General features: G+C 37.7%; 1 protein-coding gene and 1 long non-coding RNA gene across 6 annotated transcripts in view; one reads left to right on the plus strand and one right to left on the minus strand.

Moving 5' to 3' along the window:
* Positions 1–55: 55 nt before the first annotated feature.
* Positions 56–2,158, plus strand: LOC148214230 (uncharacterized). The gene is made up of 3 exons (XR_015798553.1): positions 56–367; positions 1,404–1,472; positions 1,820–2,158. It is a non-coding gene; the product is annotated as an uncharacterized LOC148214230 (long non-coding RNA).
* Positions 2,159–2,918: 760 nt separating this feature from the next.
* The window catches only part of SLC41A1 (solute carrier family 41 member 1), a 38,128-nt gene continuing 22,885 nt past the window's right edge, over positions 2,919–18,161 (minus strand). For all 5 annotated transcript variants that reach the window (XM_025176473.2, XM_088153280.1, XM_088153281.1 and 2 more), the window contains 5 exons: positions 15,392–15,539; positions 14,436–14,515; positions 12,156–12,290; positions 9,584–9,732; positions 2,919–6,028 (listed from right to left, as the gene is read on the minus strand). In XM_025176473.2, coding sequence (XP_025032241.1) covers positions 5,843–6,028; positions 9,584–9,732; positions 12,156–12,290; positions 14,436–14,515; positions 15,392–15,539 — 698 coding nt within the window. In that variant the 3' untranslated portion in view covers positions 2,919–5,842. The remainder of the gene's footprint in view (positions 6,029–9,583; positions 9,733–12,155; positions 12,291–14,435; positions 14,516–15,391; positions 15,540–18,161) is intronic.

An 18,161-nucleotide genomic window follows, 5' to 3' on the forward strand; every position in this document is an offset into this window, starting at 1 on the left:
AATAGTACTTAAGCCTACGTGAATGTAAAATTACTTTTTCCGGCATCAGAAAGACTGCTTTTCCAATCGCAGGAATGTGCTAGAGCTGTTGGAAGGCAAAACCCTTCAGGTGTAACTGATTAAAGTCTTGTTGATTTCAGGCAGCAGAGCAAGCTGGCCGGAGGGTGCTAATCAACTAATTAAGGTCACAGAGCGGAGCTTGTTAAGTTGCGGTTAGCACTGACTAGAGGAGCGCCGCGACGCGGAGAAAAGCTGCTCGGAAGCGATACGCAAAAAGCCCGACAATGTTTGATTTTAAGGCTATGGCTGCCGGGCGGAGGACATGAGGACAAAAACGAAGACGTGTCCTCCTTTTGGCAGATATCTGGTAAGCCTAGTTTACACCAACATCATTCATTATACTCTGGGCACCTTTCTATTTTGACAACCTATTTTCTATCCTTTCTATCTTGGCAACCTACAGTATTCTTATTCTCACCACATCCACGTACCTGCTCCCTCCTTATTCATCCTTGACCCTTTCCCTTGGTTTTTTTTTTTGGACATATTTAAGTACCCCATTAACTGGTATACAGCTTTCTTTTATTTCTCCTGACACAGCCAACTCTCATTTTGCTATAATCCAGTGGATAGAATCTTGCTTTTATTCACAGCCATATTTGCTGCTTTTGACAAACCTTCAGTTCTCACAACACATCACATTTCTACCAGTATTTGCATTTTTCTATCTTGTTTATTTATGTTACAATGATTACAGCCTTCCCAACTCAAAAGGGGACTACAGCACATTAAATTTATGACTTTATTTAGTTCCTATACTTTTACCCTGCCACAATCAAAATGACTCTTAGCAGCTTACAGTCTAAATAAGCAAAAATTAAATATCTATGGTTAGCTTAAAATCAATCCAACACATAATAATTATAAAAATGGCCATAATAGTCCTGCCAGTAAAACAAAGACACAAACAACAAAAGCAAAGAAGCAGAAAATAAAAAAGAAACCTTAGGAAAAGGGCTTCCAAAATAACATGGTTTTTAACAGTTTCTGGAAAGCCAGCAAGGAGAGGACCTTGATGGATGGCCCCAAGATGGATGTCAATAAAACTTAGCCAGTGTTGAAGGCCAGTTGAAATAAAACTGTCTTTAAAGATCTTCTAAAAACCACAAAGGAGGTAGCTCTATGGACCACTGCAGGTGAGATTTCAAAAATGTTCCATAATTTAAACCCATTCCCTTTATCATACACTTTCTCTTAAATCAACAAAAGTACAGGAAACTTTCTCATACATTTCTATTACGTATTTTAAATGATTTCAACTTTTATTAAAATCATTCAGATCTGTTTATATTTAAGATTGCAAATGCAGATATATTTGCTTGATTATTTTTCCATTAATGCAGCTTCCTAGAAATATAACGAAGTTTGGCAACGGAACAAGGAAAAGCTGAGAGGAATAACAGAATTCAGTTGTAAGTAAATATCTATGGTGGACAATTATAGCCAACATTCCCCTCATTTAAATGGATTCTTTGCTTTCTGAAAGCAGTCCTCTTTTTCTGGCTAGAAATCCTGGAAGCTGCTACCCTAATTTTTGAATTAAAATTGTTTTAGAAACATTTGTCCCTGAGGTTGTTCCTGGACCATTACTAATACTTGTATATTATTAAAAAGTCTATCAGACTTTCCTTAGACTTTCTGCTTATCACCACACTACTTCAGATAGTGGAGTACTCCAGATTGATTCATCTGGCCTGACCTCCAGCTCCAGAGGAAAAATTGTAATTCTATCTCCCTAATGTTTCCTTTGGAAGAACAGCAGAAAGGTAATCTAGCAGCTGCTGAACATCTCCCCAAGACTGACTGGATCATGGAAACACAGGAATGTGTTGCCTGTCCTGGATTGGAAGAGGCCACAGGTTAGTTTTGAAACCAAAATACTTGCAGTACTCATTTTCATGGAAGTAACTGGTGTGTAACACCTATTTCTTTCGAAGCTTTATAAGGTGAAACTCCCTATTGTGGGAGAAGAGTTGTTTTTGTTCGTTTAAACTTTTTGTTCCCTTGCTGGTAGATGGTCCTGAGCATGGAGAGCATGTGAGGAGATTCTGAGGTGTTGGCACTGGAGACAGATCCAAAGTTCATAATTCCTGCTTGGTCCTTAGCAATAAGGTCAGAATCATGCAGGCTATAGTTTCCCCTGTGATGCTATATAGGTCCAAGGGCCTTGATTAAGCAGGATAGAAAGAATATTGGTGCTTTTGAACTTTGGTGTTGGAGAAGACTCCTGAGAATACCATGGATAGCTAAGAAAACAAACAAATAGATCATAGAACAAATCAGTCCAGAGCTACCACTCGAGGCACAAACGACCAGGGTCAAATTACTACATTTTGGACACATTATATAAAGACCCAGCTCCCTTGAGAAGTCCATAATGCTAGGAAAGGTGGAAAGAGAAGAGGGTGACCAGCAGCAAGATGGGTGGATTTGATTACTGCAGCAACAGTTGCACCATTGAGAGATCTGGCAGGACAGGTCTATCTATGTGGTTTTTAAGAGTTGACACTGACTTAATGGTACATAATCACTCAATCAGGTCCTGAGCAGAGGGACGAAATCTAAGCTGTGTAACCTAATTTGGACAAGGTGTATTTTTTTAGATATTAAACAATGCTCACGTGTCCCCTTCTTTGTTTATAATAATTATTTTTAGTAATAATTTTTATGTCCCCTTCCTTTAAAGAATCCCTAAAATGAGCTTGTAGCTTGGAAATAAAGGACAAAGGAGCCAATGAGTAAGACTGAAGGAAACTGATGTGGCCTAACCTGTTTTGCTTATTAAGAGGAACATCAGCCAAAATGTCAACTACAAATTGCTGATAAAAATAAAGGACCCAAAACCATATAAATGTAAATCTTTATTTTACCAAATATAATTTATCAGTTAAATTGGCATCTGTCAATTCAGTTACAGCAACTATAAATAAGGAATTTGTTTTCTTCTTTGAATAAAGGTATAAACCAATAGCTTAATTTTCATTTGCAGCCAAGTCTAAATATACATGCATTTGAGTGCAACTGGTGAGTATAAAATTATTTTTTTTACAACATTCTGTTCATATACTTGCACTTTGCTTCCCACCTCACCACTTCCAAGGCAATAAGATTCAGGGATCTCACCCAGGCAGCACTGACATTTCAGCTCCTGGATGAAGGGCTAAATTTAACTAGGAGACATATATCCTTTAATGAGATCCAGTGACATAGATATTAATCAGAGAGACAAATACAATGAGGAAAAATGATGCTTATGTGGTATTATATATATATAAGAAAAGTGCTTAAAGTGTTAGATTAAAAATGAATGCATCCAACTGGACATTTAGATGCTGGTAAGGCAGGTGAAACTTCTTGAAAGAGCTTAAGACTTAACACGATAGGATGAAATCCTTAGACTCTTTTGAAAGTAATTAGATAGCTTACTTGGAAAAAGTCCATTTCTTAAGCAGAAGCTAAGCATTTGCGCCTACTGAAATCTGAAGGAACCTCACACAGAGGGCAGGCAAGCACACCATCTTCAGCCATATCCATTACTCCCAAATTACTGAGGGCATCATGCCTACAGAGGGATCTCACAAACAATTGCAGCATGAATTCAAAATCTCCCTTGACAACATATTAAAATATGGTGATGGCGGCGCCCAGGTTGCAAACTAAAGTAGGTCATAGGATTATCCTAAAAATAGCTGCAGTCTACAGAAGCTCCTGTGGAATATATTGCCCACAATTTTATATTCACTTCCACTCAGAATTTTAATTTTGGTCAAGCCATCTAAATTGCAGCAACATAGTTTTAAGAGTAACTTGCAGGAAAGCCGCTGTTACATTCCAGATAACAGCTCAACTCCAGAAAAAAGGACTCACCACTTTTCTGAAAACCACAGGCATTCAATTTAATTACTTGGGCAAGTTTAGGGCTGCAACCACCAGAAGGCAGAAAAGAAATGCTAAAAAATTTAAATGTTTTGTTGCCATATGGTGGTTCTCTGGATTTTTGCAACCTATATCTGGTAGCCCTATGCATTTTGAAAGTAATAAATTAAACCAGGAACCAGGGATCCATCTATCAACATCCCTCCGTCCCTCCTACTTCAGCTTTATTAGTAATTAAAGCAGGCATTTCAGAACAATCCTTGATTATAGAGAAGCCAAAGCAAAAGAGAGCCTTAAAAAAAAAAGCTTTAATGGAGTTATGCATTGAGGAAATGTATATGACTAGTGAGTCATATACAAAAGAGGTAGGTGTCCCAGAAATTTTGGTTATATTGTTGAGTTCAATACCAAATAAAATGCAGCACAATAGGCCTCCACTCTCTCTGGAACAGCCCAGAATCTTAATTTCCATTATTGGATAAAATGAAAAAGATCCCCCTTTCACATCTTGTTTTATATAACTAATTTGGCATTTCCTATTTAAATATTTTGAATTACTTATGCAGAAGCTCCATCTATACAAGCAATATAGTGTGAGAGGATGAATTCTGAAGAACTTTACAGTAAGAAGAGTGTACTTCATACCAAAAATCCCTGCTCACAGAACCTGATCTTTTGTTGCTTCCACAGATTCAATTGCTATCCAAAACATCCAAATCAGCTGCAATCTGGTTTTTACAACACGTAAGAAAATAAATGCCATTTCTTCAGATTCATGATAGCATTTATCAATTTGTTGTAATACTATAGATGTTCTGACTTTCGACCTAGGATAAGGGTCTCACTACCACGCAGGCTGGCAAATATGGGTAGTACCTGCCAACTACGCCATGCAGACAGAACAATGTTGGCATACAAGTCTAAACCTCAAGATAAGCCTATAAAAATTATGTGGGGGGCTTTCATTTCTGATTGTATTTCATGCGAAGCCTTTTGAAAGGAACCAACTGCTTCTTGGTATAACAGCGCATTGATGTTACAATGCATCAGGTTGGCTCTGGGTAACATATAACAAACTACTTTAAGATGCATCCAATACTTTTATTTGAATTTTGTAGATCTGAGGAAGTGCTAAGCACCTATAGTTGCCTTTAATTGTATCATGATCTAGCATCAAAAAATTAAGACGTGTCTCAGTCCCACATATTGAAGGTTTTCAGATCCATAAAGACCTGTCTTCTGGTCAATTAGATGTATTATCATGGATAAGCAAGGATAGGTATGTGTGTGTCCAAACCACTTAATCTATTTCACAGCTCAGTTGTGATAACAGATGAAAAACATGTGCCTAGTTTAAAAACAAACCAAATCCCAGCTGCATCTTAACTATTCACATCACATATGTTATACAGGTGATAGCCTTATATAACTAGTGCAGTGTTTTTCAAACTTGGCAACTTCAAGATGTGTGGACTTCAACTCTCAGAATTCCCCAGCCAGCATGCTGGCTGGGGAATTCTGGGAGTTGAAGTTCATACATCTTGAAATTTCCAAGTTTGAAAATCATTGATCTAGTGCCTTAAGTGGGTACAGATGGAGGAAGGTGGGATTTATTTAAAATTTGTTGATCAATTTTTCTCTATTATACCTTATAGTTAACCATTTTGAAATTGCACTTGGTGATTGTCTTTACACATTTGCGTTTGTCCTTCCTAAAACTAATTCTTCTGTACATACTTGGCTTGAAATATAAACCACATAAAGTTCCCATTGAAAATAATGAGAATCTAGTATCAAAGTTAAAGTCCCAAAGAAAGACAGAGGGTGGCAACAAAGCTTCACGGGGGCAGGGGAATGTCACTGAAGGAGATGAACTGGGGACTGAAGAAGCTGAGGAAGGGTGCTGTTAGTCTCCCACATCAGTATCCCGATCCCCAATTAGCCAGAGGATATGGAAGCTGAGTGCCAGAAGACCTGTCCCAAGCAAGTCACCCAGTGCTGTCAAATAAGGTATAGAAAAGTTGTCCGGGTCCAGGCCTCGACCCCACATCCAATGAACCATCCAGTCAGCAATGTAAAGAAGAATGAGAACCTGAAAGGCACAAGCAGAATGGTCATGTTAGCAATAAATAGGTCAAAACACCAGGGCAGATGTGAAGACTACTTCCTTCAGTCCTCCTACATTAGGTTACCAGTGGGGAAACATCTTGTAGATCCCTCCATGGATATGGATGCCCTCCATGATTGATTGTCTTCTCTTGCGTGGGGCAACATTATGGACTAAATTGTCACTAGAGTTGAAGCAAGCCTCCTTCTTACTATAACTTAGGAAGAAATGCAAAACATGTTTATTTTTTCAGGCCTTTTAACAGTACTGGTTTAATTTCTGTGTTTTATATCTGTAATATTTTAATATATTTTTATTGTATCTTACACTACAAAAGATTTTTGGACCTCCTGGTTCTGGGGACCTTCCATCTTCGGTTCTGGATGGGGTGGCACTGCAATCTGGGGGGGTGTAATATGGGGCTCCTCCTAGACTCATGGCTGCTGATTTACAAAAATGCATGCAATGCTTGTAGCATTAATTTGGAAGGGAGACGGCTTTCAAGTTATACATCAGCTCATATATCAACAAACAGATAAGAAATTGCAGTCTAAAATGACTCAGAATGCCCTACTTGTGCAGGAAAATAGGATTAAGAGAGAATAAGGTTTCTAACACAGAGAAAGAAGACATTAAAACCTAATGCAACATCTAACTAACTTGTTCCTTAGCAATAATCTGAATTCCAAAGCAAAGCTTATCCCTGGACCTCCCCCAGATTCTTGGGGTAATGCCAGGTATTTATCAAGGCTGCTGGAACATGGTACATCCCACTTGTTTTCCCAGCTTTTTGCTTTGTTTCCTCTGAGTTCTGTCTTTGTCTTAAGAAACTCTCTAGGTTGAAAGGTAGGAGGCTGGTTGGACTTTTACTCCTGGGTCCAAACACCTGTTGCTCCTTCAATACTCTCTCTCTTCTCATTAGCACAGGAATCTGTTGCCAGCCTGCTTCCACACCCTGAGCTGTGTTTAATAGCCATGTCTACTGTTCTTTAGAAGAACTATACCTTGCTTTCTGAATTTTAGCTCAATTGTTAATTTAACTTCAAGAGTTAACAACCACTTCCACAGGCATGGAAAGCCAATTTCAGCCAGAAGCATCATGGGACAATCTCACTGCCCCCCCCCCCGTTGATTAAGAATCATAAGAACCTACTGAGGCAGCTGAAAGCAATCTGCCTCACCAGCATCCATTGTGCACCATCCATTCTATCTGATATGGCAGTTTACTACCAGGTAGACAAAGGCATGATCAAAGAGGGAGGCCATTTATGTAAGATTGCACTGCATGTCCTTCCTCCCTGCAGGCAATCTAATTTTTACTATCCCATGGCTATGCAATGTTGAATACAAAAGGGGAAAAAGCTTTCATTACAGAGGAGTATACAGCTCTACATTCAGTCACACAGATATTCAATGTCTAATTCAGCACTGGACCACAGGGCCCATGCAGTTAACTTACATAAGGAATATTAGCACCTCAGAATAAACTACTCTTTTAAACATTTTGATGGCAGTTTTATTGCATGGCACTCCCAAACCTAACCAATCTAACCTCAGCTTGTACAAATGTACTTTTCTGGCAACTGAATGTTCTTCAGTTTGTCTACACAGTCCACAAGGCTAGAAACTTGTCTTTATTTTTAAAATTTCTTCCTTTTGACAGTAATTCATTAATTAGTTTTACTGAATAGCCACTTATATCCACATTATAACAAATAAATGTATCATAAAACATTATAGCACAGATGTTAGTAAAATAAAATTGATATGTTGAGATTTCCAATATGTATGCGACATGCACATTAGATTAACAAAATAAAGGCAGTATATTTGGACAACACAGAATTTGAAAAAACTGGGCATGTTTTCCATGAATATCATTGGAAGATGAATAATCTGGATATTCAAATGTATATATTCAAAAATATTTTAAGATAACCAAGCACTCTTTATTCGATATTCTCACAGTTTTAAATCAGAGGATGATTTTTAAAAATGGCAGGGTGTTAAAAAATGACCCATGGGATGTGTCACCATGGAAACAACATATGCCTAATAGACTTTCTAATGGGAGATGTTGGTTTTATTCAGCAAATTAAGTATATGGTTATTATCTGTAATGATTCTTTAAGTGTGTGCACGTGTGCATGCATGTGTGCACGCATACCTATGTAAGTACAGAGAGAAAAGAATAGGACCTCGACGGAAATATGCAAGCACCGCTACCTAGGCAAAAGGGGCTGAAACATTTTGTACGTCCGGAGCAATGAGATAACTTTTGGAAGTGCTCAAGCAGTCACTCCCCTAATTCCCTGAAGCAAAAGAAGGGAGAGCAGGTAGAGCACAATCAGACTTGCAAGATTCTGTTATTATGGCTAATTTCAATAAAAGTAGCTTTAGCCTTCCTGTGGAGTTGACTTCCTGATCTGGTTTACGTAGTGGGGCTGACTGTGTGTATACACACACACAGACACACACATGCTGAAGATGCATTTAGTGATATCTCTAAGACTTCAGTTAACATCCAATGCTACGAAATGTACCTCCTAATTAATTATTATATAAACACACCCTGGGAATTAACTACATATTAACTCTGGTTGGGCAAACAGAAAGCGACCTAAACTTTCAGGAAAATGGAATGAATTACAGAAATTAAGGAATAATAGAGAGTGTGTACTTCTATTAGCAAATGATCAAACTCCTTCTGTACAATGTCAGTGCTTCAAAGTTATTCATTTCATATGCAATATGAATTATCTTAATTTATTCCAAGCAGGTTTTGCTTTTTTATTTGTGTATTTATTTTAAGTTTTAAATCTTGCCTCCTAAGAGCTTAAGATGTTGCAAACAATACCTCTTCCCTTAATGGCACACAAGGTACACATATGTCAGTGTTGTCCAAACTTGGCCACTTTAAGATGAGTGGACTTCAACTCCCAGAATTCCCCAGCCAGTCATGCTGGCTGGGGAATTCTGGGAATTGAAGTCCACTCATCTTAAAGTGGCCAAGTTTGGACAACGCTGACATATGCAGTTGCTGAAAGATACCATCTGGTCCAAACTAGTCCAGTGAGTTTCATGGCTGAATGTGGACTTGAACCTGGATCTTCTCAGTCCTAGTTCAACATCATAATTATACTACTACACTGATTCTCTTTTTTACACTGCAGTGTAATGATCTACAACGCAAACCATGTCACCATGGAACTAAACAGTGAAATTTGAAACAACTGCTTGAAGCCCATGATAGGACTAAAAAAAAAAAGATATCTTCTGAAAAAACATTATCCCTCTGGTTATCCATACATCTCCCAAAGTGAGTAAGACCTTTAAAATCCCTCTTCCCCATGTGAAAATGTGTCAAAAATATTTGGCCCCATCCTCTCTGACACAGCAGGAGGAGAAAATTTGGCTCCTGAGTCAAAACAGTTGCCCATTTTTGCTTTAACCAAAGCATGTGCTAAAGGACCCATTTCTCTATATCTTGTCAGAATCCCCACTGACAAGATAAGCCAGACAACTGATGACAGTTCTTACCTGGAGAAGTGCTGCAGTCATGTAGAAAACTATAAATATCAGAGTGAGGGTAGTGTGGCCTCCCTGCATGGAGCTGATGGTGTAAAGGAAAACCAAATGGCCAGGCACAACCAGGAGGAAGAGCACCCGAGCAGACCGGGAATTCACATCTGTTGGCCAGAAGGAAAGGAGATGGATGAAGAGTTAATTTGGCATATACTACTTCAAAAAGGAAACTTCTCTATGTTGCTATTCCAGCCTCCAATTTAACTATAAATTGGAAAGTGCACACTCAGTGTTGGGATTGTTTGTTCAAAATTGTATGCTAAAAGGAATATGATATCCTAGCATTGTAATTTGACAGTGTAATGTATGCCACTGAACTCTACAACTAAGACCCATGCAGCTATTACCCAAATCTTCCTCTAAGAGCTGGATGTTATGTTTCCAAAAATGGGCATCAAGTCTTCCTTCTTCATTCCAAAATATACTGGTGACCTACAGCACTTACTTAATCTTACTCAATTGGATTTATATTGGGTTTACTCAATTGGGTTTAAAGATAGACTTTATGGCTATAACAACAAACAGTTCTTTAGGAGGTAGCTGTTCTCTGCACCAGAAGCTTTATTCCGAGAGAAGAGAGCTATACATGCAGAAAAATGGATGAACCCCCAGCTAGTTTGAGCCTAGCCATTTGTGCCTTGAGTGAGAACTCTGGGTTGATTTGTTTGGTGTTCCATTTATTTTTATTGGATATCCATGGTATTCTCAGGAGTCTTCTCCAACATCAAAGTCTTTGTAATACTGCTTCTTGTCTCTTCTAACAACTCTCTGAAAATCTTTGTTAAGTCCCTTCCTGGCTTTGGCTTCTCTTTTTGGCAATTTCCACCATTCGTTCTGACATTCATTTTTGTTTCTTGGTCTTTGATAGTCTCTTTTCACATTTATCCTTAACAACTAATCTGATTTCTTTCTAGTGTTACAAGCGTAATAAATTATTATTATAGTTCCCCTGGTTTCCCATCAATGAGTTTCAGGACTTCAAAGTGATTCCTGATGTCCTCTTTGAAAATAGGGGGTATATGCTCAAGATCATATTGTGGAAACTAGATGGCTTTCTTCTTCTGCTTTAGCTTACTTTGGAATTTGCACATGAGCAATTCATGATCTCTTCCATAGTTAGTACCTGGCCATGTCTTCGCTCTTCCTTGTACCAATAATATAGTCAATTTGATTTCTGTGTATTCCATTTGGTGATGTTGTATATAGGTGTCATTTTGGTTATTGGAAGACTGTGTTAGCAATGAATAAATTATTGGATTGGTAGAAATTGGTAAGTCATTCTTCTGCTTCATTTCAGTTTCACAGGCTATACAGTCTAACTACATTTTCTTCCTTAGTATTTCCAATGTTGGCATTCTAGTTTCCAGCCACAAGCAGCACGTCTTGCTTGCATGATCTGTCAATTTCAAATTGAGCTTCACTATAAACTCATCAGCTTCCTCTTCTTCTGCAACAGTGGAACAAAAACCTGGATAATTGTTATAATCGAGAGTTGGCCACAAAATCTCATTTATATTATTCAGTCATCGATTGCATTGTAGCCAAGTACTGTTCTTGCTATACCCTTCCTAACTATGAAGGCAACACTATTCCTTCTTTTATTTTTCATGTCCTGTGTAGTAAACAGTGTGATCTTCTGACTTGAAAGTGTTCAATTCCAATCCATCTCAACTTGCTAATGCCTAAGATGCCAATGTGTAGTTGATTCATTTCATGTTTCACAGTGTTGAGCTTTCCCATGTTCATGCTTCTTACTTTCCACGTTCTCACTGTAATTCTATCTTCATTTCTTGCATGGCAACATCAGCAACTAGATGTCCCAAAGGCTTTTATCTAGCTATGACATAAACACCATTAATAGTTCAAAAAAATCCACAGCTCTTCCTCAATAACATGCTGAATGCCATCCAACCTGAGGAGTTCGTCATCCTGCACTATGTTGTCAATCATTTTGTATTTTCTATCCATAGGGTTTTCTTGGTAAAATACAGGAATAGTTTACCATTGCCTTTTGTCACACAGTATGAAATGATGCTTTGGCTGTTGTATTAAAGTGATCTTCCCCCTCCAGAATCTTCCTGTAGCACTGCTTTCCAATATTGACACCTGCTTGCTTTAGCTGAGCAGTGGGGATGACCTTCACACCTTCAGTGACCCTGTTGCGATTATATATTCTTGGCATATACCCCTGGTTTTCTTCACTCATTCCTTCCAGGAACACCTCTCTGCCCTGATGAAGTAGCATGACAGGATTGGGGGTGGATAGGGGTAAAATACTATGATTAATGAATAATAATAATAAAATTTATCCCCACCCATCTCACCCCAATGGGGGACTCTGGGTGGCTCACAACTCATTAAAAACAATAAATAAATATACAATTAAAAACCTATACACACAATTACTAAAAAAGAAGGAAAGAGTCCAGGAGGCCAAAGGTTCAGAGCAGCAAACACCAGGCCTCTAAGGGGATAGCCAAAAATTTTAAAGGGAAGTATTCAAACAGAGGATATTTCATAAAGCTACCTGAACTGAAGAAGGTGCTACAGGGACTTGGACACTTGCGAGGGACTATCCCTGAATTCTCTCCAGGCATCCCACTCATATGGAGATAAGTGGAGATGCGGCTAGCCTGGACAGCCACCAAATTGCCACCCACACCTGTAAGAATACAGAGACAAGTTACCATGTCAAAAGTTACATTGGTGCCAATGATTCCTCAGCAACAATGCATCCAGAAATTCCTTCCATACTTGTCTACAGCAGAGGATTGGAAGAATCTGAAGCTGATTACTGTCACTTCTTATGGAAGTTCTACACTATCTAATAGGAGGCAGAACCAATTTCTGCTGTGGTTCCAACATGGTGAAGTGCAATACTGTATCAGTGATGGACAGAATTCATCCTTGACAGTTTCAAAGTAATCATGAAATTGGAGAAGGGACCTCTCTTACAACTAACATGCCATTCACATGAAGAGAATACACACAGACCCATAGAAAGAGAGTTGGAGATTCCTGTAAGGTTGCATTAGTATGCATTTCCTTTTATCTAATTTTTTGAGTCTGCCAATTAATAACCCATTTCCTCCCAAATAGATCACAGTCCTAGAACATCCATTTAAAACACAGGGCTCACTTAGAAGACCTCACTGACCTTCAGACTGGCACCTGCTTATTCACTTTATGAAGTATGAAACACTTTTCTAAGGACTTAAAACTCAGTTACGGTGCCATTGGCCAAATCATTTCATAAATAAACAGCAACACATGCTATGACAGAAAGCCATTAGAAGAAGGGGAAAACTCCACACCTGTCATTCATTCTAGAAGATGTTGATAGAATTTACCAAGTACAGGAGGTCCTCATTTAACGATCACTCATTCAGTGACCATTCAAACTTATACAGCTGAACTAGTGGTACTTATAACAGGTCCTTGGAGTTCCAGCGGTTGCAGCATCCCCACAATCATGTGATTATGATCTGGGTGCTTGGCACCTGGCTTGCAATTATGACATTGCAGCGAGCCATGGTCACATGATCACAATTTCCGACGTACCCTGCTGGCTTCCCACAAGCAAAGTCAGTGGCAGGAAGTTGGAAGTTGCAGTCATGTGAGGTCCTCGTTTAATGACCCCTGTGGTCCTCTCTTAATGACAGTAATGGGACTGCTGGAACTGCTGTCACTAAGCAACATGGTCACGTGATAGTATGCTTTCCGACCAGATTGCAGTCCCAATTCCAGTCCCAATTGCCATTGTAAACAAAGGACTACTTGTATTAACATTATACAGTAGTACTGGTCATACACAAATATCAAACTGCTACATAAAGCTAAGATAATTAATCAGGAAACTATATTAAATTTTCTGCCCATATATATTATTAATCAACATGGTAACCTTTCATATGCCATTCTCTTTTGATGTCTTTCCTATTTTTTCAGACCTTTATTGTAATAGTTTTGATCAAATTACTTACTAGTTAAGTTTCTCCCCCTCCCCCATTTGGATCTTTATCCATTTAATTAGGAGTATGAGTTCAAAAGTATGTCCAAAAACATTGTCACATGTAAAGTGTTATATTTGGCACATAAATATATGATCTAGTAGTGTCCCAGAAAAGTTCTGTCTCTGGTCCCTGTCTGTTACATTCAAATTTTTCATTTCCTCTAGAAGCAAAAGATAACATACATAATGCCCATCTTGCTGCAATTTAATAAACAAGTTAAAACTGTTTTATTCCAATATGCTTTTGGTCCTAGCTGATGATGAGTGCCTATCTTGAATGTTATCTTTGCTCTTTTAAATCTTTGCATTGAGTTTAATTTTTGCCTTTGATAGTAATTTGGATTTAATTATTATGTTTGATATTGTATGCTTTCCTTTGATATTGTATATTACCCAGAGTCCTTTGGGGCAAGTTATAACTACTATACATAAATAAGTAAATAAAATATTCCCTCCTTCAATTTATCCTCACAATAATCCTGTAAAGTAGGTGGGATTAGCCCCTCACCTAATAACACATAGCTGAACAAAGATTTAGTCCTAAGATTTCCTAGTCTAGTTTAAAATCCTAACCACCACGTATCACTGGTTCAAAAAAATTGCATTTTCCTAAAGCAGCAATTTCTACTATTACCCATGGGCTATAAACAGGACGCAAGCAGAACAATAATTATCACATACTGTATGTTTTTATTCCCACAACACATAGCAATTGAGCTATTTGAAATCCCACTAGCTCCCTCCCTAAATCTTAAATATATTGAAGTTGATTGCCTAAAACAAAGAGCAGCTCACCATTTATAACAGGAGTAAAGACTGCCATTCCTGCAAAATTTGGATCTGACACAGTTTTATCCAATATCAATCCTCCAACACTGAAATAAGAAACATTTAAAAAAAAGGAAGATGTAATAACCAACTGCATAAAAGAATTACTGCTACAGCCTCAAAAACTGAGGCAATTTCTTGTTTTCCATGATGATTTGAAAACACTGAGTGCATTCTAAAAGTATACATGCATTCATAAAATAATTTTCTCAAATATTTGTTTCTTTCAAGCACATAAAATGCTTTTGAGAATCTAAAGCTTAACACTTGTAGTCAGTTTCTAGGTAAGAAAAGGAGTCATAAAAAGACACATTAGAAAATGGAGTTCATTAGTTCTAAAACTAAATTCATGGAATGATCAAGAATGCTCATTTCACCACAATACTGGAGCGTTCCATTTATTGAAAAGTACATCCAGATTTCTTTTCAAACAATTGTCTTCCTAAAATCAGAATATGGGGAAAAGGATTACAAATATGAAACTCTATATTTGTTTAGTTTTTAAATTTGAATAATCTTCTAAAATCAAGTTTATGAATTAAAAGAAAAAGATAAATTCTGTCACTGTATTAACACGACACTGAACAAGATTCTTAGCAGTTTGAGAACCAATTTGCCTTTTGGTTAAGGAAGGGGATTCCATTACTTTTGATCAAGGAATACTAGTATTGAGCCAGTTAGGATAATATAGTATAATATTAGTATAGGATACTAGTATTGAGCTAGGTTCAGTATGGAAATGAAATAAAAATTACATATCCAAGCAGGCTTTTTAACATACTTCAGCCTTCTAATAGACTCAAGTATGTTGAGTCAAAAAAATCCAAACACCTGCTTTGCCTCTTCAATTTTATTTAGCTCAGCGAGCACAGGGTATCCCTCTCATTTTGTGTGTGCGGGAGAGACCCTTGCAGTCTTCATACCTGCTAATTGCCATGGCAATGATGACTGGTTCCCAGCCAGAATATAGTACCTCCTGGGTTGCTGGATTCCGCTTTGCAATGATGATCCAAAGGGGCAGCAGTGCAACAAAAAAAGCACACACCAAGGGATTCACATAAGCCTTGTCCTCTAGATAGAAAGAAGAAAAGGGAGTTGAAAGAACAGTCAGTGCATGGCAGATATGGCAGAGCATCAAAGCAGCAAGTGAAACATTTATCATAATTCACCTAAAGAAGAAGACCATCATCCATTTTTAGCTACAGGCAGAAAAGTTTGAGTTAACACACAAACTATCTGTGTGTGCTTACAACTTGTTCTACTGAATGTAGATTACTAAGGCTATATCCCTACGCCTGTATCTTAGAAGTTCATTCCATTAGTGTAGCTGATCCCTACAGTACACATATGGAGGATACTTATTTAGCATAACTGTTATCTCTCAGCTGAAATTGCAGAAATAGCACCCATTGTGCAGTTTGCACAGACAGATTCCCACTTTATTTATTTATGGGTTGTTGGGGTTTTTTTATGTGCCTTCAAGTCAGTGTTGACTCCTGGGGACTGCCTGGACAAATTCTTGCAGTTTTCTTGGCAAGATTTCAGAAGTGCTTTGCTATTGCCTACTTCTTAGGGCTAAGAAAGAGTGACCGGCCCAAGGTCACTCAACCGGCTTTCATGCCTAAGGCAGGACTAGAACTCACTGTCTCCCAGTTTCTAACCTGGTGTCTTAACCACTACACCAAACTGGCTCTCATTTATTACACAAATAACAAACATGGGTTCCTTATAAATCAGATCAATGATTATAAGGGAACTTGGTTACCATTCATTATCGTTTGGGAAAAAAAATATACACATGGGTTACACCAAAATGAATTACACCATCAAGAGAAAAGTGAATTTGCTCCAGAGGGGAGAGTAGACAGGAATGCATTTCTAAGACTACCCTTGATCTGCAAATAATGTGAACTGGATAGTTCCTTTTCTCCTTCCTTCTGTTAGGAAAGAATCCCAAAAGTGAGAGGCAGGCAGGCAGGCAGGCAGGCAGGCAGGCAGAGAATACCATAAAATTTGCTTCAGTTGGACTAATCCTCCAGTCGAAGATCATTACCACTAATTGCTCAATGAGAAGAATCCCAGAAGAGACAGGGGGTCAATTGTTCTACATACACAGAAACACATATCCACATGTGTAATAAAACTTCAATGATTAATATTGATGTTGCTTGTAATATACCCATTACACTATTCCCTTTAGGGGCAAGCAACATCATGCCCAAGGAGTAAGAAACAAATAAGGAAGGCATGAGATAAGAAAAAGAAAAATTAAACTGATTTATATCAATATGTTCATTCCACCATTCCATATCTTTCTATCTTTGAAAACTATCCTTGCTTCTACCATGTGCATATGCCACTTCCTTGCCTTTGATTCTTTAAATTTGTCACCTCTCTTTTTTTTTGAGGATCTAATCAATTCCATTACTCAATTCCATCCAACTATAGCTTTCTCAGTCTTCTTCCTCTCAACCTATTCAATCTTCCTTCATATATTTGTTTTGTGATTTGATACACATTCATTCTCTCTATATGACTGAACCAATTCAACAAATGTCTTTCATATTTTCTTTCACTCATTCATTCAGTACCCATTCATTCCTGACTCTATCTCCTTTTGGTTTACCACATACAGTTCTGAAGTATCCCATTCCTACTGCATTCAACTTACTGTTATATCTCTCATGACATGCACATCTCTCACTTCCATATATAGAGTAGCAGAAAATGATATACAGCTATAGTACAGCATCATCTGCATATAGACATTTACGTACATTCACATCCCGAACCAATACAGCTCTAACATCACCACAAACACTGCTTATACATTTATCTATAAGTACATTAAAGAACCAAGGGGACATTACAAATTCTTGTCTTAATCCCTGCTCAGTGTTGCAGGTTATTTTCACACCTGTTTTACTTCCATCATACACCAATTTTTACTTCCATCATACACCAATTTTGCAACCAATCTTGCTCCATATTCACTCAAAACATTCTGTAATTCAAGCCTATTCATGTTATCATATGCTTTCTCTGAGTCAACAAATGTAGAACAAGCCTTCTTTCTCTCAGACATACATTTCTCAGTGACCATCTGAAGAGCAAAAGTCTGGTCTGAACACCCCCTGCTTAGTATAAAACTACAGTGTACTTTCCAAATTTTGTTCACAGCCAACCTTTTCCTCTTATATCCTTTTGGATCAGAATTCTGCCAAATACTTTCCCAGGTTCATTTAACAAACTAATCCACTGTAGTCTTAGCTTTCTCTCTTGCTATTTTTCCCTTTCTCTAGGGAACATTTTATTTTATTGCCATACTATACAAAAAGAAATGAAAGAAAAACTGCCACAATATATAAAACATTTGTAAAAAAACAAATAAAAATATATACATTACTACACAAACAAAAGCTACTAGGTTTTAAATCATAGCTGGACCTTGACCACATGGAATGATATTGATAAAGAGTAAATTGAAAGAAAGAGAGTAAAAACATGTCTTGTATTTTAAGTTTGGAGTGGCAGTACCTTTCCAGTGAAGCAAAACAATCTTTTTAGTTACACTCCCTGTTGGAAAAATTCAAAGTTCTTCACCAACAGATAAATTGCAACTGGTACATTACATTTCATTAATATCTTTAAAATTATTACTCTTCCCAAAGTCAAGAATGATATAAATATTAA

The sequence above is a fragment of the Python bivittatus genome, unplaced genomic scaffold (assembly GCF_059951505.1).
Source record: "Python bivittatus isolate LINGU-HERP-01145 unplaced genomic scaffold, Pbiv_v1 ctg000700_np1212, whole genome shotgun sequence".
Classification (NCBI taxonomy): Eukaryota; Metazoa; Chordata; class Lepidosauria; order Squamata; family Pythonidae; genus Python; species Python bivittatus.